Source organism: Alosa pseudoharengus, unplaced genomic scaffold (assembly GCF_046254945.1).
Source record: "Alosa pseudoharengus isolate Yale_2024_CS ecotype anadromous, Long Island Sound unplaced genomic scaffold, YU_APseudo_1.1 YU_APseudo_1.1_scf_21, whole genome shotgun sequence".
NCBI lineage: Eukaryota > Metazoa > Chordata > Actinopteri > Clupeiformes > Clupeidae > Alosa > Alosa pseudoharengus.
The window spans coordinates 34,810,707-34,838,561 of record NW_027468674.1 but is presented as its reverse complement, the minus strand read 5'-3'; the positions used below and the strand labels follow the sequence as shown (position 1 = coordinate 34,838,561).

Sequence of the window (27,855 nt, the reverse complement as noted above, 5' to 3'; positions counted from 1 at the left end):
TTCATTTATATGATTTATTTTCGCGGAATGGATGTACAGGACTCAGCGACGGTCATATTTTGTGCCGCTATGCGGTACATCTAGTTCAACAATGTCATGTAACTGACAACTATTACAACAGCTTAATATTACATTTTATTAAGCTGCAATAGAATGACAATTACCAATTGTATGACACTGTTAGATCACTTCACTTGACACTGATGATGGCATATAGTATCAAGCATGACATGTTACATACTGTTACTGTTATGAAGCAGGGTTCAAGTTAGGTGTTCCCAAAATGTCTCGGTGATTCTTAAGTAAAGTGTGATTTATAAAATTATTGCAGACATGAGGACCGTTTGATTATATGTAGAAGGTAGAAGTAGTAGAAGGAAAATGTACCATTTATACTGGACTTTGGTCAATTTAAATCTATTTATCACTGATAAAATATATTATAGTTTGGAGAACAAATGGGAAATATAAAAGATTTGAGGTTTATAAGACAATTTCAGGAATCATTTTTCTGAGTTATGGTCTAACATTTCATATGTTTGCTGTTCAAAGACTGAGCACCCGGGCTCCCTTTGAAGGAGTTGTGATGTAGAATGTCGGATGTCCATTGTATCTCTCCTAAGAAAAGTCAACAATTATATTATTATCTTAATCACTATAATTATATTTATGATATCATCCAATACATACAAACTCAGTCATCAATAGTTCCAGAAAATGACTGGTGTGCAAACTAACCATGATGTGTTGTTTTGCTTGGTTGACAGCATCGGCCTGAAGAAGAGTCACTGTGCAACCACCAAATCCCCCACCAGTCATGCGACTCCCATACACACCAGTCACCTCCATGACTGCATTTACCAGGTCATCTAACTCCTTACAGCTGACTTCATATTGGTCCCTGGTAAAGAAAATATTCAATTTTTAATGCATAAAGCAAAGCAAATTCCTGGGAAGTGTATCAAAGGGAAACATCAGCGAGACATGTAACTCGGTGTAAAGTTATTGAACTGATCCATCATATTTTCACCTGAGTGAGTTGTGGCTTTCCACCATGAGCTTCCCAAATTGTTTGTAATCTTCCTGTCTTAAAGCCACAGCAGCCTGTGCAGTGCGCTTGATCTCCTCAATCACATGGCAGGCTCGCCGGTATGTCACATCGTTTATCCCACCTCTAGCAGCTACAAAACATCACACAAATGTATACAGCCACTTTAAGGACAGTTATGAAATACTGTTTTAAGCCATTTAGTGTAGCATCCTTTAGAAGTGATCATGCCCTTGGTCATTATTCTCCACTTTAAATATGTTACTATTAAAAATTAATAACCTGGCTAACACCGATTTTCAAAAGATAATTGGTCTGGGGATTTACTTCCGATTTCCAAGAAATGTTCCAGTAGTGAAATCAAACATTGGTACATTGTTAAATTGATACATTAAACACTTTAAAGATTTTAAGTCAGTAAGAAGTAATAGGTAGCTTACAAAGCTATTCTTTCAAAATAGCTTCTCCAACATTGGGTAGGCTATAAGATGATAAAAACATAACCTTGCAAGCTGTAGGCTACAAGCCAGATAAATAATGGCTGTGGTACTTCTCAAGGCTATTTTGGAAAGACACAAATGGCAATTTTTTTTTATAAATGTGAATCTTCATGTTTGCTTGAAAGGTCTAAATGGCAGAAAAATGGCCAAATGACTATAAAAGCCTACTCAACAATTTGTCAGTCGGAAACTGTATGCAAAACACAAAACACAAATTCTCAAATAGCAAATCAATATGTCATATTAACATGTTAGGAAGTGCATAACAAAATGTTAAACTTTAGATAGTGAAACTAACTGTTAGTCGCATACAGTACTGTAAATGTCAGCTTGCAAAGACTAGCATCTGTATTTCTCACCTTCTAGGTCCTCTAGGGTAGTATCCCTCAGACTGTTCTTTCCAAGCAGAGTAGCAGCCTCCTCACACTGTTGTCTTCGTGTGGAGTATTCACTCCCTGTGAGAGAGTGCCTCACATTGGAGTTTGTAATGAGAATCACAAGACTGGGGTCAGCCAGAGGCACTGGTGTAGCTTCCAATGATCTGGGAAAAATAAATATAACTCGTCATGAAACTCGTCAAGATTTCACTATAAAGCGTAAAATGGGATATGTGTACTCATAGTGTTGATACCTGCAGTCTATGAGCAGTGCATGAGCTTCTCTACCCAGCACAGACACATACTGGTCCATAATACCACATGGTACACCTGCAAATGTGTGTTCTGCCTTTTGGCATGACATTGCCTTTGCCACATCGTCCAGATCATCTGCGGGTCCAGATATTAATTTATAGTCATTCAATGTGTTGTGTTTCAATGTTAGCAAAGACAATGGACCCATCACTAGTATAAGTATAACTATATATACTCTTTTGATCCCTGCATTTATCCCAATCCGTGAATTAGTGAAACACACTAAGCACACAGTGACCACACAGTGAGGTGAAGCACACACTAATCCCGGCGCAGTGAGCTGCCTGCAACAACAGCGGCGCTCGGGGAGCAGTGAGGGGTTAGGTGCCTTGCTCAAGGGCACTTCAGCTGTGCCTACTGGTCGGGGTTCGAACCAGCAACCCTCCGGTTACAAGTCCGAAGCACTAACCAGTAGGCCACGGCTGCCCCACTAAGCCCCTCCTGTCCTTTTTCTAAAAACAATTCATAATTTTATGTAATGTTTTGCATTTACTTGTTTAGTTAAACTTATTCACTGTATATAGACGTTATTTTCGATTGTTTTTGTTTTAGTGTTTTTTTCTGCCTATTAGTTAGCTGATGCCCTATGTTCCCCAGTTAGAGGGTCCTATGTTACCAGGGTCCTATGTTCCCAGGGCCCCGTCTTTCTTATGGATTTGTGCTTATTTCGTCTTCAGCTTATTTAGTTATGGTGTATAGTGATATATGTAATGGATAATGGACGACACAGCGTTTGGTTCACAGAAAGACATACACATTCGAGGTGGTAAAACGGTCCCAACGCGCCAGTGGAGGGCCGTTACACCTCGTAAATACATTTTTTTCTGTGAACTGAACACTGGTCCATTATACCACTGTTGCCACTTGCCAAAAAAGTCTGTGGGCTCTATCATGACATTCTAAAGCGCATCGTCACTCGTCAAAAGCTTATTCAAATTTAGTAGGATGTCTAGTAGCAGTCCACATTGGGAGTGTTTTAGTTATCAAACGTCGAGCGCATGGCGCAACAAGGTGTTCCTAGGTTTCTTAAACCAGTCGTGGGAGTGTGTTTGGGGCGTAACATCATTTAAACCAATGAGAATGACTGTCAATCCCTTTAAAGGGGAACTTGGCAACTATTTCAACGTAATAAACCCATTTAGAAATCATTTGGATGGTTAAATGACCTGTTCCAGTGAAAATGGTGACTTTTCCCGCTGCACCTAGCGTCTCCAGGCGGAAAACCAACCTTGCAACATTGAGACTACCGTCCCGGAAAGAGAGGTGAGAAACAAGAAACTTGTTTTAAATCGTGTTTCTTACCTTGTAACATCCACATAGTTCTGCCAAACGTATGCTAACCGTTCGCTAGCTTGTAAATAAATCCATGTGCTTTATCGTTACCTTTTCCCACAGTTTAAAATAGCATAATGCACAATTTCTCCAGAAGAGGGGGAAATCCTGCCAAGTTTCCCTTTAAGGCGCGATGTCAAAGAACGCATCGGTATTTTGACAGTCAACGGCACATTTGCAGGAGGCTGCTTGCAAGACCGTATGGAATAGTCAAGGTAAAGGTTCGACTTCACGCTTAGACCATTATCGGTCTCCACAATCCCAAACTCTCACATTGCATGTTTGTTTACAAGGGATGCAAAACAGTTTATAATGGCAAATGTATATGGCGGGACAAATAAATCAGCAGTTTCATTTCACATCTACTTAGGGCTGTAACGATATACGATTCGAAACCGAAATCGCGACATTCATATCCACGATACTGTGTCGCGGTGTGAAAAGGCAGAATCGCGACACACCCTTTCTAGTGTTTCACGCAGTGCTTTGCAGCTTATGCAGCCGCAAAAGCAACCCACATCTCCCGCTTTACTTATCGGTAGCCTACGTTGTCCAAAAACATAAATAAATAAAAAATAATTTCATACCTCTTCTTGCTTTCATTGTAGACTATGTGTGCAACTTTACCAAACAGTAGTAAACCCCCTCTCCTTGCCCCGCTCTCTCCCGCGCTCCCTCCCTCTCACTCTCCCTCCCTCTCCTGCTCAATGAACACGCGCGACTTAAATAAAACATCGTGAAAGCAAGGACGCATAGAAGACGACTAGCTAAATTACTATTAAATCCGCTTAGCATCATTAGCATGCTGCACATATTTTTTTAAAACTCTTGCATTGAAGTTCACTGATCATCTCAATACCAACGTTTCCCAAAAGGGCCTGTCCCAAGGAGAACAAGTATTAGGCCTACCTTGAAACTTAAACACACATGGGGAAACTGAACAGTCCAATCAGTAGACTATGATCGGCTAAGCTAGCCAACTTTGTTTACAATATTTCCAGGCTTCAACCAGACAGCTGAATTAAAGAGGTAGAGTTGTAATAAAAAATAGTAGGCCTAGGCTATAGGCTAATCTGCATAAAGTGTGCTGTCATAAATATTAGTCATTCAGAAAAATATTTTTATATCAGGATATAAAATAATAGATATTTAATAGAGGCTATTAAAAATGTTATTTATTAAAATGTCTACCTCCCCCCCCCCTCCAAAAAAAAAAAAAAAGAAAAATCGAGATTCGTATCGAACCGTGGGTCAAAAATCGTGATACAAACCGAATCGTGAGGTTGGTGTATCGTTACAGCCCTACATCTACTGCATCATAACTTAAAGCAACACCAAAGAGTTTTTTGTACCTTAAAATAATGTTTCCAAAATTGTTTCAGTGGTTCATCAACTCGTAATAGGGCTTATTCGCAAACACCGCCGCGGCCATATTGTTGATATGACATTCCAGTTCTATAGGCTATTCTATGTGACAATCGCCTGTAGCGCGTAGATTTGAGCTGAGCAGAGCACATAGCCTAACGGCTTCATCTCGTCAATATAAGTAGCCTAAATAAACTTATGGACCCATATCTAATAGCATTAAGTAAAGATCCGTCATTATTGTCAACTGTAAATTACCCCGATATTTGTTTATAGCCTGTCTTGTTCATACATCGGCACACGTCGCAGCTGAAGGGGACAAGTCGCCTGAGTCAAGGTCGGCGAACTTATATTTGTTACACCAACGACATCGTCTAACATTGCCATGATCGCAGAGAATAAAGTTGCATCTCATTGGACTGCAATTGTATCTTGCGTTTGCCTGTTGCTCACAACCTGCAGCCAAGGACTTTGCTAAAGTAGTTTAAAGTGGGTTAGCCAGTGATCGTTTTTGTCTGTCTATGATGCAACTACATGGTCTGGAGGCAGAAAAGGCTAACATATTTCTCTGTAACATTTCCAAAATCCAAGTGAACAAAACACTATACAAATCAGAAGTATCTACTGATATCTTTCTCCGCTGAGTTTGTTCCTACTATTTGCCACTTGCCGTGCCACTAAGACAAGCTGAAAAGGGCGCATCATGAATAAATATATTATAGGCTACTGTAAACGTTGGCTAACATTGCCTACCTAGCAATGCTATCTATGCAAATGCAATATGTCCAAAGGTAATCTACGGTAGGCGACTACATCAGGCTACTGCTGATGTCTCCGCATTGCATAGGGGCAGCTGTCTGCGCTGTCTAAAACGTATTTAACTTAAGCCCACAGAGGACAATATAATATAGTATTAATAATACAAATAATAATGGCGATGTGAGGAGTTGGCTGTAAGTTTAGCCTAGGCCAGTGTTTCCCAAACTTATTTTCTGGCGACCCACTTTTTAAAAATGACAGACCATCGCGACCCATTTCACTTCAAATCTACCCTGCAACCACCAATATTGTTTAAGGCCACAGGTTCTCCAACTTTTCTATGCCTCCCCCAACCATACATTGCTATAGGATCTCTGCTTTGAACACGGTTGTGTTGCATTTTGAGCACCATCAGCGTGAAAAGTTGGAAATGACTACTGAAAATACGTTTTAATGCGCATCCGAGAGTAGGAGAAATTCTCGCATGTTGCGCAGTCGTCATTCGTCAGCATAGTAAGCTGTTCCTGTATTTCTAAAAAAAAATGTTGTAGGCTACATTGCGTTGCAGACAAATGGGTCCATAACACTGTGGACGTCAATTCCAATGTAAACAGCAAATAACTCAAGTCATTATATTGTATTGTTGTATTATATTATATTATATTGTAGTCGTTATATCAGAACAAGAGGCGTTTGCGCAATATTGCGAGGTAGAAAACGAGAGGAATAGTGTTTAAAATGCCCATTTAAATTGTAAACTAAGATTAATGCACTGTTGTGAATTTTAAATCAGAAATAAGAATGTGAGGAGGTTGCTATTAACTTTAAAGATTGCATCTGCAATCAAAACTATGCAAATTGAATGGCCTTATGTCCGGTCTATGGATGTCTGCTTTAGTTGACAGCACGGTCACTAGATTTTAATCGGTAAAGTTGAGGAACTGGTATCTATTAATGGTATGTATTAATGTTTGCAACTGCGAGGTACATGGCAGGCCCCCCACAGAACGGTTTCATTTTGAGAGGTAGATATCCATGCTCAGGCACCCCCTCTGCGATGCGTTCGTCCCCCAGTTTCATGCGCCAGTTTCATGAGCTTTTATGACAAAACCGTGACTGTGGTAGTTAACAATCTACATCCTAATAGAAAACTGTTAGCTTTCCTGGTATCAAATGACAAATGGTATCAGTTAGGCCTATAACACAACATAAATTGTGCTGGCGACCCAAATAAAATCTCCTGCCGCGACCCAGACTTTGGGAAACACTGGCCTAGGCTATTTATCCTATGTAGCCACAAGTCTCTCCTGCGCTGACTACTTCTCAGTCTCATTCTTTTCTCGTTTTCTGACCATGTCAACATTGAGCAACGAAAATAAGGGAGATTTTCCGGGTTAAATTTCAACATTCGTCTTTCTGTTGCTATCCCTCTGCTGAGAGCAAGAATTCGTAGGCCTACTACAAAACTGCTGCACTAATTAAACGAGGTGTGAAGCTAAGCCAGGTCTAATGAGATTGGCGTCAAATCGTGCTCTCTCCCACACTGTTCTGTGTAGGTCGCCTTCAGGCAAGCAAAACGATGCTTTAAAAACATATTTTCGTTGGAAGGGCAGGGGGTACAGGACAACAGTACAGAGACGGCCAAGTCCGATGGGGCTAATGTTACGAAAGTAATAAAATATGGGATATTTTACGGGAAAATATTAAAACAGGAAGACAGCTGGAAAAAAGTTGACAGGTATGTTTCTGACACTTGGTGACTCTAGGGCTATTTGCTGTTTTTAGAACGGCCTGTATTGCTGTTGTTAGAACGGCCTGCCCTGTAGCCTAGGCCTATTGCAACATAGGCCTACCATCACGTTAAATTTTGTACAAATAAATAAATAGCCTACAGCGATCATACCGGCGCTGTCGCGCTTGTCAATTGACAGCTGCATTAAATAGAACCACCTATGCATTTTCTATATCAACAAAATGGCCGCTGCGAACGTTATTACCTGATTATTACGTAGATCGAATAAGCGTAATAGGGTGAACAGCACTTCTGCATTCAATTTGCGGCCCTCTATCAGCTATAACCGCACTATGTAAGTTTGCCAGATCGGGTAGCAGATCTGTAGTTCGATGGAATGAGACATAAAAAAACTACAAATTTGACTTGCATGATGTTGCAATACATCATACTTTCATAAAATCATGCAACATATTCTACCTTGTTTGTGGACATCGTTATTTGCAAAGCCGGAGCTAGATAAACAAATAGCGTGTGTGTTCACTGTGTGCTGTTTGTGTTTCACTAATTCACGATTGGGTTAAATACAGAGACCAAATTTCCCTCACGGGATCAAAAAAGTATATATACTTATTAGGGGTGTAACGGTTCATGTATTCGTATTGAACCGAAACGGTACGGGCGTCACGGTTCGGTGCATGAATTTACACGGAGAATACACGGTATAAAAATAAATAAAACTCGTGTGCGGATTAATTAATGTCATGCGCAATTACTGTTAAGTAGCGAGAGTTACGGGAGTTCTTTAGCGACACCTAACGCAATCTACCTCGCCTTAGCTCTGAAGCTCTGATTGGCGCCTATGTTTTTTTTGTCAGGTCGTCGGTCGAGTCCATCAGTCATTAGCAGCACTAAGGTTAGACCCACAAGAGTTAGAGGATCCGCTGGTCTCTTTAAGATCGTAAGTTTGAGAACTTCAGTTACAGTAACGTTAGTACAGGCGAAAGAGTGGTGGATAAGATGAAACTGTGTGTCGGCGTTGATCAGCAGTTGTTGGGTATGTGAGTGGAAAAAATGCTACACATATTCGAAGCCATCACCCAGATGATGTAGGCTACCAATCACTGAAACGAGGGGAAAAAAAACTTACCCTGCGCTTCAGCAGCCTTTGGATACACATACAAATAGGGCCAAAACCTATGGCTTAAATTAAATGATTTCGTAATGACAGAAAGCTATGTAAATCGCGTGGTAATTACCTTTATGTTGGGGTAACTTGTAACTTCTCACATGAGGAGCTGGTAGTGTTAAGTGCATAGACAGCAAAATAAAGTGACAACGCTAACCAGGCTAATAAACAAACCATGCTACGGTGAGTTAACGTCAAAGGGCAAAGTCACGTGACTTCTAGTTGTAGTCTGTTTATGAAATAAAAGGAGCAATTTCGTTTTTTTTAAAAAGGCAAAATATTGTGATATTTTCACAGTTAGTAGGCTAGATTATTACTTTACACACAATACAAAAAAATATTGAGGCAAATTGTAGACCCTTCCATATACAACTAAACACAGATGTTGAAGGTCTTGCTTAAGTGGATTTTTAAAAATAATTTTTCTATGTAATTTGCACTTTCAGAAATAAGAGATGCTGTAGGCCTATTTTCAGTTTTATAGCTGATTGTCTTATTTTGTTTACAAGTTACAGATGGAGTCTGGGTACTTATTGTACTGTTTAGACTACATCTTACACACTTCAGGCTGTTCAGATAGCTCAGGGAAGAGACTGTATGACACTAGGTGGTACAGCCTGAGACATGTACAAAAAAAAAAAATGCTTTCTGCATTTTTGTTTTGCTTTTCCCTCCATTGTACCGAACTCGTACCGAACCGTGATGTCCGAACCGAGGTATGAACCGAACCGTGACTTCTGTGTACCGTTACACCCCTAATACTTATACTTAGCGTGCGTGCGACAAAGGAAAAGTTCTTTGGTATTGCTTTAATTTTTTTTAGTTTTTCTCGCTACTGACAGCACTCCATGACCACAAACAACAGAGCTATGTGTTGAAATCACTCCTTTAAGTGAGTTACTCACAGGAACCTGAATCCTTAAAAGGAACCAAATTTAACAGGTTTAGTACCTACCAGTTGCCTCTACAATTCAGGGGAAAGAACTTTCCAGAGCTTTTGATAGCCTCTCACTATGGTAAAAATCATCAAATCACACACTACTAAACACCACTAGAAAAGTTAAAAATGCAAATACCCACAATATAAAAAAAAAAACATGAAATGAGGTATGAATGCCATAGGGTGGAGGTGTGTTAAGATGTGCTAAGCTCAATTTTGGGTGACCTTCACTAAATGTTCACCAGATTTTGACTCGGAGGGGTCATCAATTTAGCTTTTTCAATTTTGTGACTGTGCCCTAATTTTGGGTGATCACTTTATTTGTCAATCTCCCTCCTCTGCTTTTTTGTAAGATAGCCTGTATAACAACGGTTGTTGTTTTAAATGTGCTATATAACTAAAGTGACTTGACTTGACTTGTGACAATTAACCCCACTCTTCCCAAACATAATTTCGTCCATTTCTAGAAACCATCTGTGGAGTAAACCAAGATCTTATCAGTACAGAACATACCATTAGAGAAGGTTAGTGAAAATAAATCTTGCCTGGACAAAGTTGTTGAAGGAATGTGTAAAAAGCAACTTCAAGTGAAGCTGAGCTTGATAGTCCTCCTCCCAAAGGTACACTGCTGATGATAACAGCTTGAAATCCAGGCAAAGGATGTGCTACCAAAGGAGAGTGTGAATAAAAGAGTGAACCCCAACACATCACTAGCCATTAAAGAGCCAAATTACAGTTTCAAACATACTTTGCCAAAAATCAAACTATTGTTTATCCAGGGAAGACTCACTGAGGATTTAGCCTTTTTTACAGTAATGCCCTTAACGTAAAGTGTGTTACTCAAGCACATGTTTATTTTTAACACATTATAATCATGAACAGGTTAGAGTTGGGAAAGACTTCATCTCCATGAAGAGATTAACCCAGCAGTGGGCAGAGTAAAGGATTAATGTAATCTCGCCGTTTGTTTAAACAACCCCTGGCAACTCTTGGAAGATGTTCATTCAGTTTTATTTTTAGAAAAAAGACAAACCACAGACATGCCTCAACAAATATTTTTCTGTAACAGATGAACATTCTGGCTTTGTGAAACCTAGCTCAAAAAATTACCAAAAATTGTGGTAATTTAAGGTAATTTATTTTGCATATCATGTAGTGCAGGGGTCGGCAACCCGCGGCTCCGGAGCCGCATGCGGCTCTTTGATCCCTCTGATGCGGCTCAGCTCTTGAAAATAATTAATGAGTATTTAATTAAAATGTATTTTATTTTAGTTAATTTTCAAAATGTAATATTGTAGGTCTATCTGAGTAATTTAGCCTATATAACTTTCCACCTCACCGTAGCCTGCACAATATTGTTACATTCGCGGTTTGTTGCCAAGTCAATATCAAACAAAATCACAGATTTCCCTCCATTTCAGTCAACGAGAACACTTTGTTATTGTTGATGTGTGCGCTTGCTGTAGGCTAGATAAGGAAAATGTCAAAAAGGAAACGTCAGCGACCACAGCTAGCGAGCGGGCTGAAATGGGAAAGTTTCCATCCGAAGACTGATTCTAAAAACGCGAAATGAACTGCCCGTTATATATCGCACACTGCAACGAGTTAGTAATTGCATTGCTGTGTTAACCCTGTTCGGTTCCACTTGCACGTGAGAAATCTCTCACATTATGAAAAATATAAAGACAAACCTGCGCTCACATTTAAGGGCAATTTCGTGCAAAACTGTCACATCCATAACGGCAACACAATGCCATGGTATTTAGTTGCCGTTATGGATATGACAGTTTTGAGTGGAGTTGCCCTTAAATGGTGACAGCTTCAATTCTTGCATGAAACTTCACCTCACTGAATATGAGCCAGCCAGACTCCAAGGCCATCACCAAATCTAATATCTGTACTGTACGTTAAATATCCAAACTTTTTTTTGTAACCGTCTTTATGTGGCTCTTCTGAGATAAAAAAAAAAAAATGGTAAAAGTGTCTCTCCAGGCAAAAAAGGTTGCCGACCCCTGGCCTTGGCCTATATAACTTTCCACCTCACTTGACTCCGTAACCGTAGCCTGCACAATATTGTTACATTTGCGGTTCGTTGCCATGTCAATATCAAACATAATCACCGATTTCCCTCCATTTCAGTCAACGAGAACACTTTAATTGTTATTGTTGATGTGTGCGCTTGCTGTAGGCTAGATAAGGAAAAAGTCAAAAAGGAAACGTCAGCGACCACAGCTTGCGAGCGCAAACACAAGGCTGAAATGGAAACGTTTCCATCCGAAGACTGATTCTGAAAATGCGAAATGCTGCCCGTTATATATCGCACACTGCAACGAGTTAGTATTGCCAGAGACTTTCTAATGTGGAGACACATCACTCAAAAAATACTCCATAGGAATGCATTGGGCTAGTTTGTCACGCCAATATGGCCGTTGTCTACACATATCCCACCCCTTCCTCGGCAAAACGTCGACATGTGAATACGTTGAGCCAATCATGTGGTGTGATGTGAATACAATGAGCCAATCATATGGTGTGTTGTGAAGACATCATGCCAATCATGTGTTGTGATCTCGCCGCTGGAGCAAGATTGGTGTCGTGAAGCCTTGCGCACGCGCATTTCTGCCAAAATGGATGCCCGACGAGTGCCCAAAAAGCGTTGTCAAATGGCCGCCGAGTGGAGGGACTTGCCTAAAAGAACTTTGGTATTGCTGTGTTAACCCTGTTCGGTTCCACTTGCTTGTGAGAAATCTTTCTCACATATGAAAGACAAACCTGCGCTCACGTTTAAGGGAAATTCCGTGTAAAACTGTCACATCCATAACGCCAACACATGCCATGGTATTTAGTTGGCATTATGGATATGACAGTTTTGCGTGGAGTTGCCCTTAAATGGTGACCGCCTCAATTCTTGCATGAAACTTCATCTCACTGAATATGAGCCAGCCAGACTCCAAGGCCATCACCAAATCTAATCTCTGGTAGGCCTAATGTTCAATTTCGCCAATGACATGTCAACGAAAATTGAGTGTTGTGTTGTTAGCTATGATGTTACTTTGCATACCAAAGGACACTGGAAAAATAGGGGGTGGTGTTTAGCCTACATGGGAAGCCTACTTCTGTCATTCCACTTTACATTTTAAGTTACTTGCACAACTAGTAGAAAATGTATTTAAAAATCCTCTGTTGAATGAAAGTACTGTACGTTAAATATCCAAACTTTTTCTTGTAACTGTCTTTATGTGGCTCTTCTAAGATTAAAAAAATACATTTGGTAAAAGTGGCTCTCCAGGCAAAAAAGGTTGCCGACCCCTGATGTAGAGGAAAAAATATGGAATCATTCAATCTTGAGGAAGAAATTATGGAATCACAAACCTAAAACATCATAATTAGTAGTTTTTTGCATCTCTTTTTTCACAGCTTGATTGAGGCAATCAAGGATTGTCTACGATTGATCTTACGAGCATTCGTTTGGTTTTTCCAACTTTTTCCTGAAGATGTTCGTAGTGTGAATATGTGTGCACTGCTTTTAAGATGTTCTTTAGGTCAGCTGTCTACGTTAAAAGTTCTGAAATGTCCCCTAATGTGGTGATATCAGGTGACTTTACATCACAGCTGGCATTTGAACTTCGGACCTATATGTTAATTAACTTAAATATGAAAATAGAAAAACGTTTACATCTGTATATAAGCATCCCCTGGTAGGTCATATACCACACACAGACATAACTAATACGAATTATTTAAGATTAGATTGTTGCACTGTTTTCATATTTGTTGCATGTGTGAACATATTAGGTTTAGACAACTCAATATTTAATCTGCCATGTCTGTTCTTTGCCATTTGTGACTGTCCCATTGTCTGTGCAGTAGTGTTTTGGGGTGTTATTGAAGAAGATGTTGGAAAATGAGGAAGATGTTGAGTAAGGCAGTGAGGAAATCTGTAGGCCTACATAACAGGTTTATGATTTGTTTGGTTATTTTGATGCAGCACAGGTCTTGTAAGCTAAACCACATGTTCCTTACTCTGCTCTTACCTTATAGACCAATTTAGGCCTAATAAAAGATACACCTAGACAAATAAAACTATTTAGGCTTAATAAAAGATACCCCTAAATAGAATAAACTATTCTTCTAAATGTCTCATTTCGTACTCAAATCATATTACTATGAGCATAACATGTATTAACATTTTTTCAAGCTAAAATCTGATTAATTACAAGCAAATTTAATAAGGAATGGGAATGTATGTTTGACAAATATATTCTTAGTTGTAATTTCTCTGTATGTCCTGCTGGTGACCTCAGTGAGAAGTTTCTGTTAAGATGCTCATAGCCATTTTCGAATACTCTATATCACTCGTAGATCTGCAAGTGTTTTCAAAACGTTCTTAAGCAACAATGGTTTTGGGAAATGGTCCCAAAGTCTTAAAATGTTCGTAAGAGGGACTTTACGAACTACTTAGGTTTACGATACTTTCAGGAAACTGGGCCATGATAGCAGTGCGTAGATTTGCCCAACATTGATAACAGAATTCATAGTTTACCCACCTTTTTCTACTACTACACTCCCACCCATCTTTTTTACCACTACACTCCTCCTGTGATTGTAGTATTGTTATCCTACAGGTAAATTGCAAAGCCGAATGTTAAGCTGCCAGCTGCCTTCCTTTTCTCTACAGTTTTTAATAGCTCATAGTCTGTGTGAAGACTGATGTCAAGAAACAATTTTGTACAAAATAGATGATGACATTGTATTACATTGTATTACATATTAACACCTGCATACCCGAGAGCTCTGACATCAAATCAGTATATCCAAATACGGGTATCAGAATCAGATCAGTACAGGGAAACAAGTTGATCAATGCATCTCTGGCAAGTCTACTATGATCAGTTGTGGTTAGTGTTAGTAAACAAAAAAACATACATATTACATTCATAATCAGAAATAGCTTAATTTATATAATAATATATGAAATATCCTTTAATGTAGCCCAGTGGCCTACCTCTGTAGTTCTGAATCACTCCTTTAACATAATTAGCCCAAGAGGGTTTCCCAGGCAGAAGAGGTGCAGTGGATGTTGGCAGAACAAAGTCAACCCTTTTGGATTCTTCCAAAACCTCTGACACAGTTAACACTGAGACATTTTTTCCTGAGATCTGACTGCCAACTACCACAGTTACAAGAGGCAGAGCCTAGATGACATGGAAATATATAGTTAGAAACCATCTAAATATAATTTCATGGTTCACATAACTTTTGAGTGAATTTTTGTATGGTTAGTTAGCAGACTCTTTTATCCAAAGCGACTTTTATCCAAAACAATGTCATAACAATAATTAACAATAACAGTAAATAAAATACTGATAATATAATAGAATCAATTACAATAAAACAACAAATAAAAAATAACAAACCAAGACTATTGCTAGAACAGCCTGCACTAGGTAGGGAAAGAGTTTTTACTGTGATCTCTACATTCTGAGGAAGGGCAATAGGTGCTAATCAGATGACCAAAGTAGCTGAGAAGGGACAGGATGGTGCTGATCCAGTGGAGTGAGGGACTTACATTTAATTCAGTGTTTCCTCTAGGATTTTTTTAAGCAGTCTGTCCGAACCACCCGCAGAATGCTGCTGGGCCAGACCAAATAGCAGGTCGTGTGCAGAGAGAATGTGCAGACCAACTGGCTGATGTCCTGACCGTTGTCTTCAACATCTCTCTGAGCTCCACTGTTGTCCCTACCTGTTTCAAGACCATCACCATCATCCCTGTACGAAAAGCTAGTCATGAAACACATCAAGTCCCAGCTACCTGTCACACTGGACCCCATGCAGTTTGTGTATCGTTCCAAACGCTCCACGGATGATGCTATCACCACTGCCGTTCACCTGGCTCTCACACATCTGGATACAAAGGACACTTATGTCAGAATGCTGTTCATCGATTTAACTCAGCATTCAACACCATCATTCCTCAGCAGCTGGTAAAGAAACTGGACCAGCTGGGTCTGAACACCACCCTCTGCAACTAGGTCCTGGACTGGTAGGAAGACCGCAGGCAATCAGGATAGGAAACAAGACCTCCAACACCACCATGCTGGACACATGAGCACCTCAAGGCTGCGTGCTCAGCCTCCTGCTGTTCACACTTCTGACCCATGACTGAGCAGTTACACACAGCTCAAACCACATCATCAAATTTGCTGATGACACAACTGTGGTGGGTTTGATAAGCAGAGACAACGAGGCCCTGTACAGAGAGGAGGTGACACAGCTGGTGTCACAACAACCTGTCCCTCAATGTGGACAAAACAAAAAAACGAATCATTGATTTCAGACGACCTCCAGGCAAACACAACCCCCACTGTTCATAAATGACCTTCCAGTTGAGATTGTTCAGAGCACAAGATCACAGACAACCTCACATGGACTAAGAAAACCACATACATCACAAAGCCCAGCAACACCTCTACTTTCTGCGGAAGCTGCCGAAAGCCCACCTCCCCTCCCCCATTCTGGCAACCTACTACAGAGGGACTATTGAGACTATCCTCAGCAGTGCCATCACAGTGGGGTTTGGTAACTGCACTGCTGCAGAACGAAAGGCCCTGCAGCGGATTGTGAGGATGGCTAAAAAGATCACTGGGGTCTCTCTTCCCTCCCTCTCTGACATCTACAACAGTATAAGGGACCGTTCCGTATTTATGGAATGGACCACCGGAGGAAAATAGGGGAGGGTCATTTTTATTCTTTGTTGAGGGGAGGGTCACCCGACTTTTTTTAGTCTAGAAGGGGGGGGGTCACCCAACTTTTTTATTCATGAAAACAGCAACATTTCAAAGTGGCTTGTTTGGTGCATATTTTCCATGTAACTCTCAGTCTCAGTCTTCACACCCCTCTGCACACCACGTTTACCCCTCATATCCTTCTTTCTTGCAGAGTAGCCTAGGGAGTAAAATAAAGGCCTCGCGCTGTGGCTTTCATAGAGACTCAGTGGAGACTGAGGGTCATCTAGGCAATAGCAAAGATTCTAGAGTGAATGTGATTTCTGGCGCCATATAGCGTTCTCTTTCGTTCCATAGCTGTCAACACTGAACATTGAAAATAAGGGAGATGCCCCGGGTTTCTCACCAAAAATACGAGAAAATGTCAACATATGTCCCCATTAACGTTGGAAGGGTTGCAGTAGTAGCAACAAAGTAGCCTAGACTTTATACAAGGATACAAGGATACAAGGAAGTTTATTGTCACATGCATATAGTTACTGGAAGTAAGAAATGCAGTGAAATTAAGTACAGCCTATATTCATTTGGTCAACATTATACAGCCCTAAAAAGGCTAAATTTACCTTTGGTTTACTTTTAGTTTACCGTGTAACTTTAAACAGTGTGCATGCTTAACATTAGTAAAGCATACTTGTGCTTCATTCATCCACACATCCAGCTCCTAACGTTTTGACAAGCATATCTACCAAGGCATAAAAAAAAAAAAGGTTTGGTTCCTGTTGGTTGTCAGTTGAGGCCATGGGTCGGTAGGGAATTTTTTTTTTTTTTTTTTTTTTTTTTTTTCCCAGTGGCAGTAAGGGATAGGTAGAAAATCAATCCCACCAGGATTTCGCGAGGTTTTTTGAGACTGTTGCGACCTAAAATGCCTGGATGGAAGTTGCGGTGATTTTAGCTGTTTCTTGTGGAGAAATTGCGGGAGGAAGTGAAAATTGCAAAAATAGTTTAAATTTAGGGCAATTAAGGTTAGTAAGACCAAAATCACACTGATAATCTTGATGCTTATTAAAAAGGATAATCAAAGGTAAACAGTAAGGATTACAGAAAATCAAAGTAGGCCTACTTTATTTGTGAAAATGCTTTGACTGAGGTCATTCACAAAGCATTATAGTAGAACTGTCCAAAAAAGACAGTCACCTAAAGAGATGGCATCATGTCATATGTTTCAATACATTCATATATTTTGTAATTCATATTAAGTTCATATCTTTTTAATAATTCATAGTCTGTGGCCTGCATAATTACTAATAGCCAAGTAAGTATCTAGTAATTTCATATTGATTTAAACTATTTGACTACACTTCTGTTTAATGTCATTACATTGGTGGTGTACGTCTAATTGACTGCCTGCCCCTTTAAGGACGTGAGAGTAGCCTAAGTACATTTCTGAGTGGATTGGAAGGCTTGCATCTCACTGTGTTCGGCTACGAGTGTAAATCACTTTTTGCATAGTGCATTACGATATGTGGATGCAATTGGGAATGTCTTCTATGTCATTAGTTAAAATAAATGTTAAAAAAAACAACTCGAATGAAATTATTATTGGATCATAGAAGAGGTAAATGTCTTGCAATTTTATTAATTTCTATGATTTTGGTAGCACTACTCAAACTAAGCCCACAAGCTAGCAAACATGACATAAGCTAAAAGGACATATCCAGGTAAACGTTTACCAATGGGTTGCATAGCCTACTCAAAAATCAGTAAACCAAGTAGGCCTTAATTAACTTACTTTCATAGCCTAGGTAGGTTAGCAACACCAGGTTGAGAGATGCAAGTAAGCAGATCATTAACGTTAGCCTTCTATTTATTGTCATCAAAACTGTAGAGGAACGAACACGTTAGGGCAGTCTTTGGTGTCATATGCAAAAGGTGCATAAGTAAGTGTGCCATCTGGCTCAATATTCTGCGCGAGGGACTGTTGTGGTAGGTGAAATTTCACGGTGAAACTACGATGATTGGTCAAATTTGCAAAAAAGTTGCGGTGTTTGGACAAAATTGCGAGTGCCTTGATAAGTGACGAAAACAATCGTCTTCGTGAACAGCTGTGCACAGGCTACTTTGTAAAAGAGAGAATACGCTCATCCCTATACATAACGCAAGGGGTAATTAATGTAATTATAGTTCGCCTTTTATTTGTGGATTTATTTAATATATTTAGTGTTATTTCTTCCCCAAGCTCATAAAATAAATTTGGGTCGCACATAAATTGACTGGGTCGGTCGGAAACCGGAACCCAAGAACATTTTTTTTTATGCCCAATTGACCTTGTTACTGCCCATTTCTAGCTTAGCTGTCTCCATTCTTTCTGTTTTTGTTGTTTGCAAAAATATATAGTATTATATAGTAACCAGCAACAAGTGCAATTTGTTAATCGCTGTCATTCTCTCTCCTGCGCAAACAAAAATGTGTTAAGTAGTAGCCTAGTGCGTAATTCTGCTTAATAAAATTGAACAAATACATTTGGTTATTTCACAAAAAAATATAAATAGCCAGTTTATGGTCTACTACAGTGCAGAGTTGGTATATTATGGTAGGCCAACTTGGAGTGAACAGGGGAAATTCTCTACTTGTAGCTGAGTAGCCTGATGGTAGGCAGGTGCACACGTAGTGTAGACAACCGAGGTGAAGTTAGTTTGATATTTGATATTCGGATATTCGACAGATTTTCAAAAAAAAATGTATGCGGCCAGTTTCACCCCGTGTTTGCAGACAATGTACAAACAGATGACCTGTCTACTTGCTCCCAGCCGACCTTAGGGACAGTCTAAAAAGTACCTTCTGAATTACCTTCATAGTCTTTTTTGTCAATAGCTTTGACATCATGTGACCTAGTGACTCCAAACCAATGCAGAATATTTATCCTATATGAGACTCATCAGACACACCCCTTTTTTGATAGTCTGTATGCACACTGTATTTTATATGAATATTTAGTAAAAAAATACATTATATCCTATATGAATGGTCCTCTTTTTTCAATACCTCCCAAGTCATGTGAACTAGTGACTCCAAACCAATGCAGAATAGTTATCCTATATGGGACTCATCGGGCACACCTCTTTTTATGGTCACTGTATGCACACTGTATTTTACATTAATATTTTAAAGGAAATACTTTATTTCATATAAGAAACAGTCTCCTTTTTTTCAATACCTCCCAGGTCATGTGACCTAGTGACTCCAAACCAATGCAGAATAGTTACCCTATATGGGACTCATCAGACACACCTCTTCCTATAACCATTGAAAGCACACTATTTTATATTAATATTTTAAAGAAAATACATCGTTTCCTATAAGGAATGGTCTCCTTTTTCAATACCCCCCCCCCCCCCCCAAGGGAAGTGACGTAGGGACACCAAACCAATGCAGAATATCCTTTATGGGACTAATCAGACACACCTCAAATTAATATAATTTTTGCACGTACTATTTTATAGTACCCATTTGTTTCCTATGGAAACTGTGTTTTCTCAATACCTTCCATATAATAGTAGATGCCAAATCATTTTTCATATTGAGGTGTGTCTGATAAGTACCCCATAGCAGAACAGTTCTGTATTGATCTGTGTTGTCTAGGACCCCTTATATGGCAGCTATTGAGCAAAAAGCTGTTTTCCATAGGAAATAAATATGATTCTTTAAAAAAAATTAAATATAATAGTTCATGCAAAATATTATTTCACATTGACATGTGTCTGATTATTATCACATAGCAGAACAGTTCTATGTTGATCTGTGATGTCTAGCGAGAAAAAAGCTTGCGAGGTATTGAAAAAAGGAGACCATTCATGATGGCAAATAATGTATTTTCTTAAAAATATTAATATAAAATACAGTGTGCATACAGAGACTATAAGAAGAGGTGTGTCTTATCAGTCCCACATAGGATAACTATTCTGCATTGGTTTGGAGTCCCTAGGTCACATGGCTTGGGAGGTATTGAAAAAAAGGAGTCTGTTTCTTATATGAAATAATGTATTTTATTAAAAGAATTCATATAAAATACAGTGTGCATACAGTTGCTATAAAGAGTAGGGCTGCACGATATATCTAAAATCTATCGTTATCGCGATATCAACGCTTGCGATGGACATACCGCAAAGATTACTTCATTTTCGATAAATTTTGATACATTTTCTGTGCCGTGCGCATTCCATGGCCTACAGTCTATGATGTATTCACATTCTGAATGTCAACATATTTTAACAAACCGATGCTGTCATGCAGCCCTAGAAGCCCGTCCCCTACCAGTTTAGGTGTGTGGTGTTTTAGGTGTTGAGGCAGGAGCTAAGTCGTGATGGCTGAAGATAGTGAGTCAAGCGAGGTAGGTTACACTTATGTGAAGAGGAATTGGTTACTAAAGGAAAAGCACGTCTGTTATATGGAAATATTTTGGTTTTTATAAAGGACGACGTATTACAAACACAGCGCCAAATGCGTCCTTCTCCACTGTGTTAAAATAAACAATTTCTTTCGTTGTTGTTATAGGATCAGAAGATAGCCTATCTATCTTTCACTGTAAGGCTTGTATTTCATGATTTGCATTTAGCAAAAGCCCCAGACAGCAGCAGAGAGGTAATCAGGATTCGTTATTTGTAAAAGTTGTTTAGCCTACTTCGTTAGCCTGGACTGCGATCGCAGCCACTTACTTTCACTTTCCGCTGCCCTCGTAGTCGGCATGCCGGTAGCCTAATAACGTGGGATGCGCAGCGTATGAGGTTAGACTGGGCTACTTAAGATTTTAGATGAGTGACCGCCGCGATATAGCTTAAGTAGGCCTAGCTTTTTTTCTAGGCCCAGCGAAGGCTGGCAATGTGGAATATTCCACTGGTTGGTGCACAAGTATTCAGATTGGCTGTCTATCCGTCTTTTACGAGGATTTTCTTGGAGCACATCTTCCACACAACTTCGATAGCCTAGTCAGTAGGTATCTTAGCTGTCCACTTTCATCAGGCCATATAAAGCCTAGGCTACATAATATACTGCTCAAAAAAATTGAAGGAACACTTACAGTTTTTCACAATTGTTCAAACCCATTTTTTTAAACCTTCCACCCTTCTCTCCATTTTCAAACTACATTCACAGAATGTCTGACAGTTCTTGCAAAATAAAACACTCGCCTTAAAAGTTTTTCTTATGCTCAGAACCAAACAGTGTCAGAGCACCAATCCAGTGTATGATTGAAGTGTCCCCTTAGTTTTTTTGAGCAGTATATTTATATTGTTTATGTAGAAAATTATACATTTATTTCTGTAATTATACATTTACCCCCCCCCCCCCCCCCAACCCTACAATCTATGTTAGCAGCAAGTAGAACAGAGAAAAACATTAAATATTTAAATATCGCAAGTTATATCGTTATCGCAGTACTCAATAATGTTATCGCATATCGCATGTTTTCCTAATATCGTGCAGCCCTAAAAAAGAGGTGTGTCTGATGAGTCCCATATAGGATAACTATTCTGCATTGGTTTGGAGTCACTAGGTCGCATGGCTTGGGAGGTATTGAAAAAAAGGAGACCGTTTCTTATGGTAAATAATGTATTTTCTTTAAAATATTCATATAAAATACAGTGTGCATACAGTGACCATAAAAAGAGGTGTGCCCGATGAGTCCCATATAGAATAACTATTCTGCATTGGTTTGGAGTCACTAGGTCACATGACTTGGGAGGTATTGAAAAAAGAGGACCATTCATATAGGAAATAATGTATTTTTTTTACAAAATATTCACATAAAATACAGTGTGCATACAATGACCATAAAAAGAGGTGTGTCTGATGAGTCCCATATAGGATAACTATTCTGCATTGGTTTGGAGTCACTAGGTCACATGGCTTGGGAGGTATTGAAAAAAAGGAGACTGTTTCTTATATGAAATAATGTATTTTCTTTAAAATATTAATGTAAAATACAGTGTGCATACAGTGACCATAAAAAGAGGTGTGCCTGATGAGTCCCATATAGGATAACTATTCTGCATTGGTTTGGAGTCACTAGGTCGCATGGCTTGGGAGGTATTGAAAAAAGGGAGGCCGTTTCTTATGGTAAATAATGTATTTTCTTTAAAATATTCATATAAAATACAGTGTGCATACAGTGACTATAAAAAGAGGTGTGCCCAATGAGTCCCATATAGGATAACTATTCTGCATTGGTTTGGAGTCACTAGGTCACATGAATTGGGAGGTATTGAAAAAAGAGGACCATTCATATAGGAAATAATGTATTTTTTTCACAAAATATTCATATAAAATACAGTGTGCATACAGTGACCATAAAAAGAGGTGTGCCCGATGAGTCCCATATAGGATAACTATTCTGCATTGGTTTGGAGTCACTAGGTCACATGACTTGGGAGGTATTGAAAAAAGAGGACCATTCATATAGGAAATAATGTATTTTTTTTACAAAATATTCATATAAAATACAGTGTGCATACAGTGACCATAAAAAGAGGTGTGCCTGATGAGTCCCATATAGGATAACTATTCTGCATTGGTTTGGAGTCACTAGGTCACATGGCTTGGGAGGTATAGAAAAAAAGGAGACTGTTTCTTATATGAAATAATGTATTTTCTTTAAAATATTAATGTAAAATACAGTGTGCATACAGTGACCATAAAAAGAGGTGTGCCTGATGAGTCCCATATAGGATAACTATTCTGCATTGGTTTGGAGTCACTAGGTCGCATGGCTTGGGAGGTATTGAAAAAAGGGAGGCCGTTTCTTATGGTAAATAATGTATTTTCTTTAAAATATTCATATAAAATACAGTGTGCATACAGTGACTATAAAAAGAGGTGTGCCCAATGAGTCCCATGTAGGATAACTATTCTGCATTGGTTTGGAGTCACTAGGTCACATGAATTGGGAGGTATTGAAAAAAGAGGACCATTCATATAGGAAATAATGTATTTTTTTCACAAAATATTCATATAAAATACAGTGTGCATACAGTGACCATAAAAAGAGGTGTGCCCGATGAGTCCCATATAGGATAACTATTCTGCATTGGTTTGGAGTCACTAGGTCACATGACTTGGGAGGTATTGAAAAAAGAGGACCATTCATATAGGAAATAATGTATTTTTTTTACAAAATATTCATATAAAATACAGTGTGCATACAGTGACCATAAAAAGAGGTGTGCCTGGTGAGTCCCATATAGGATAACTATTCTGCATTGGTTTGGATTCACTAGGTCGCATGGCTTGGGAGGTATTGAAAAAAAGGAGACCGTTTCTTATGGTAAATATTGTATTATCTTTAAAATATTCATATAAAATACAGTGTGCATACAATGACCATAAAAAGAGGTGTGTCTGATGAGTCCCATATAGGATAACTATTCTGCATTGGTTTGGAGTCACTAGGTCACATGGCTTGGGAGGTATTGAAAAAAAGGAGACTGTTTCTTATATGAAATAATGTATTTTCTTTAAAATATTAATGTAAAATACAGTGTGCATACAGTGACCATAAAAAGAGGTGTGCCTGATGAGTCCCATATAGGATAACTATTCTGCATTGGTTTGGAGTCACTAGGTCGCATGGCTTGGGAGGTATTGAAAAAAGGGAGGCCGTTTCTTATGGTAAATAATGTATTTTCTTTAAAATATTCATATAAAATACAGTGTGCATACAGTGACTATAAAAAGAGGTGTGCCCAATGAGTCCCATATAGGATAACTATTCTGCATTGGTTTGGAGTCACTAGGTCACATGAATTGGGAGGTATTGAAAAAAGAGGACCATTCATATAGGAAATAATGTATTTTTTTCACAAAATATTCATATAAAATACAGTGTGCATACAGTGACCATAAAAAGAGGTGTGCCCGATGAGTCCCATATAGGATAACTATTCTGCATTGGTTTGGAGTCACTAGGTCACATGACTTGGGAGGTATTGAAAAAAGAGGACCATTCATATAGGAAATAATGTATTTTTTTTACAAAATATTCATATAAAATACAGTGTGCATACAGTGACCATAAAAAGAGGTATGCCTGATGAGTCCCATATAGGATAACTATTCTGCATTGGTTTGGAGTCACTAGGTCACATGGCTTGGGAGGTATTGAAAAAAAGGAGACTGTTTCTTATATGAAATAATGTATTTTCTTTAAAATATTAATGTAAAATACAGTGTGCATACAGTGACCATAAAAAGAGGTGTGCCTGATGAGTCCCATATAGGATAACTATTCTGCATTGGTTTGGAGTCACTAGGTCGCATGGCTTGGGAGGTATTGAAAAAAGGGAGGCCGTTTCTTATGGTAAATAATGTATTTTCTTTAAAATATTCATATAAAATACAGTGTGCATACAGTGACTATAAAAAGAGGTGTGCCCAATGAGTCCCATGTAGGATAACTATTCTGCATTGGTTTGGAGTCACTAGGTCACATGAATTGGGAGGTATTGAAAAAAGAGGACCATTCATATAGGAAATAATGTATTTTTTTCACAAAATATTCATATAAAATACAGTGTGCATACAGTGACCATAAAAAGAGGTGTGCCCGATGAGTCCCATATAGGATAACTATTCTGCATTGGTTTGGAGTCACTAGGTCACATGACTTGGGAGGTATTGAAAAAAGAGGACCATTCATATAGGAAATAATGTATTTTTTTTACAAAATATTCATATAAAATACAGTGTGCATACAGTGACCATAAAAAGAGGTGTGCCTGGTGAGTCCCATATAGGATAACTATTCTGCATTGGTTTGGATTCACTAGGTCGCATGGCTTGGGAGGTATTGAAAAAAAGGAGACCGTTTCTTATGGTAAATATTGTATTATCTTTAAAATATTCATATAAAATACAGTGTGCATACAATGACCATAAAAAGAGGTGTGTCTGATGAGTCCCATATAGGATAACTATTCTGCATTGGTTTGGAGTCACTAGGTCACATGGCTTGGGAGGTATTGAAAAAAAGGAGACTGTTTCTTATATGAAATAATGTATTTTCTTTAAAATATTAATGTAAAATACAGTGTGCATACAGTGACCATAAAAAGAGGTGTGCCTGATGAGTCCCATATAGGATAACTATTCTGCATTGGTTTGGAGTCACTAGGTCGCATGGCTTGGGAGGTATTGAAAAAAGGGATGCCGTTTCTTATGGTAAATAATGTATTTTCTTTAAAATATTCATATAAAATACAGTGTGCATACAGTGACTATAAAAAGAGGTGTGCCCGATGAGTCCCATATAGGATAACTATTCTGCATTGGTTTGGAGTCACTAGGTCACATGAATTGGGAGGTATTGAAAAAAGAGGACCATTCATATAGGAAATAATGTATTTTTTTCACAAAATATTCATATAGCATACAGTGACCATAAAAAGAGGTGTGCCCGATGAGTCCCATATAGGATAACTATTCTGCATTGGTTTGGAGTCACTAGGTCACATGACTTGGGAGGTATTGAAAAAAAGGAGACTGTTTCTTATATGAAATAATGTATTTTCTTTAAAATATTCATATAAAATACAGTGTGCATACAGTGACTATAAAAAGAGGTGTGCCCGATGAGTCCTATATAGGATAATTATTCTGCATTGGTTTGGAGTCACTAGGTCACATGACCTGGGAGGTATTGAAAAAAAGGAGACTGTTTCTTATATGAAATAATGTATTTTCTTTAAAATATTCATAAAAAATACAGTGTGCATACAGTGACCATAAAAAGAGGTGTGCCCGATGAGTCCCATATAGGATAACTATTCTGCATTGGTTTGGAGTCACTAGGTCGCATGGCTTGGGAGGTATTAATTAAAAGGAGACCGTTTCTTATGATAAATAATGTATTATATTTAAAATATTCATATAAAATACAGTGTGCATACAGTGACCATAAAAAGAGATGTGTCTGATGAGTCCCATATAGGATAACTATTTTGAATTGGTTTGGAGTCACTAGGTCACATGACCTGGGAGGTATTGAAAAATAGAAGACTGTTTCTTATATGAAATAATGTATTTTCTTTAAAATATTCATAAAAAATACAGTGTGTATACAGTGACCATAAAAAGAGGTGTGCCCGATGAGTCCCATATAGGATAACTATTCTGCATTGGTTTAGAGTCACTAGGTCGCATGGCTTGGGAGGTATTGAAAAAAAGGAGACCGTTTCTTATGATAAATAATGTATTATCTTTAAAATATTCATATAAAATACAGTGTGCATACAGTGACTATAAAAAGAAGTGTGTCTGATGAGTCCCATATAGGATAACTATTTTGAATTGGTTTGGAGTCACTAGGTCACATGATGTCAAAGCTATTGACAAAAAAGACTATGAAGGTAATTCAGAAGTTACTTTTTAGACGGTCCCTATGGTCGGCTGGGAGCAAGTAGACAGGTCATCTGTTTGTACATTGTCTGCAAACACGGGGTGAAACCGGCAGCATAATTTTTTTTTTTTTGAATATCTGTCGAATATCCGAATATCAAACTAACTTCACCTCGGTGTGTAGACAGCCGAACACTATGAAGCGCCAATGAATCGTGCGCTCACGACAACCACGCCGTTATCCTCAATAGGTTAACTTAAGACATCGAGAAGGGGCAGGGGAGGGTCATGTCTTTTTTGAAAACTCATCTGTTCGAGCCGAAATTTTGACGATTGGTTCTGTCTCGACTTTTCTGACTCGTTTTGAATCGCCTTTGACTACTCAGAGTGGCTGCCTACAGACATGCTCCAACATGTCCTAAAACAACCCTTAACGTTAGTTTTCAAAACTGTGCAACTCACGAGTGGTTAGGTGTTCGTTGATTATTAAAATAAAATAGGCTTTTGAAAACGAACGTTTAAGGGTTGTTTTAGGACATGTTTGAGCATGCCTGTAGGCAGCATTTTAAGTGTCAAAAGTTTGCCGTGGCACAAAAAAGGTTGAAAAGCACTGCCCTAAACCTATAGAATTCTCCCACTTCCCAGGTGCTCATGAACGCACCATTATTCCCACATGAAGTGTAGCTGCTAGCCTAAGTGAATGATGATGTTTTCAAGGTTTTTCCCGTGCCCATTAACAACACACCGTTTGCACCTCCGAGTGGTCTGTGACGTGTTTGTGTGAAAGGAATCAGTTGGTCTCAAAGTTAAGCTTTTTTAAAAGCACCTCTCCGAACACTGTGCATTCTGATAACATGTCAAGACTATAGACAGAACTGTAAGTAGCTATAGGCTCAAATAATAGTCATCCTGATAACAAAAACATTAGGCTAAACTAGCCTTCTCTTACCATAGGCAAGACCAATCCTTCGTTGTAATCGGTGTGCTCTCCAATCAAGTTAACTCTCCCTGGAGCACATACGGCAATAGTAGGACCTTTCTCTCCGAAGGTTTCAACATACACTCGCCGAGCCTTGTCCACCAACTGCTCTACAGTAGGGATCGGATAATTTGCCATACTGCCGGCTAAGTTCTCCGCTTGTTCAGCACAACATCAAACAGCAGAATTCTACCATTAGCCAGTAGCCTGC

The 27,855-nt window shown here is 38.8% G+C and overlaps 1 protein-coding gene across 1 annotated transcript; it reads right to left on the bottom strand.

Annotated features, from left to right (window-relative positions):
• On the bottom strand, positions 1–27,855 carry galk1 (galactokinase 1). The gene is made up of 8 exons (XM_076298710.1): positions 27,615–27,855; positions 14,563–14,752; positions 10,103–10,222; positions 2,180–2,315; positions 1,908–2,089; positions 1,031–1,181; positions 739–901; positions 1–618 (listed from the first exon to the last, which is right to left on the bottom strand). Exons 1-8 carry the CDS (start codon positions 27,780–27,782, stop codon positions 547–549), a joined length of 1,182 nt encoding a protein of 393 aa, XP_076154825.1. The 5' UTR covers positions 27,783–27,855; the 3' UTR covers positions 1–546.

What these genes read in the sequence shown, in the direction of transcription:
- galk1 (XM_076298710.1), bottom strand. Translation starts at nt 27,782, where the DNA reads ATGGCAAATTATCCGATCCCTACTGTAGAGCAGTTGGTGGACAAGGCT. An exon ending in TACCCTAGAGGACCTAGAAG is followed by an intron (nt 1,182 to 1,907) that starts GTGAGAAATACA and finishes GATGTTTTGTAG; the next exon opens with CTGCTAGAGGTGGGATAAAC. An exon ending in AAGCAAAACAACACATCATG is followed by an intron (nt 619 to 738) that starts GTTAGTTTGCAC and finishes GACTTTTCTTAG; the next exon opens with GAGAGATACAATGGACATCC.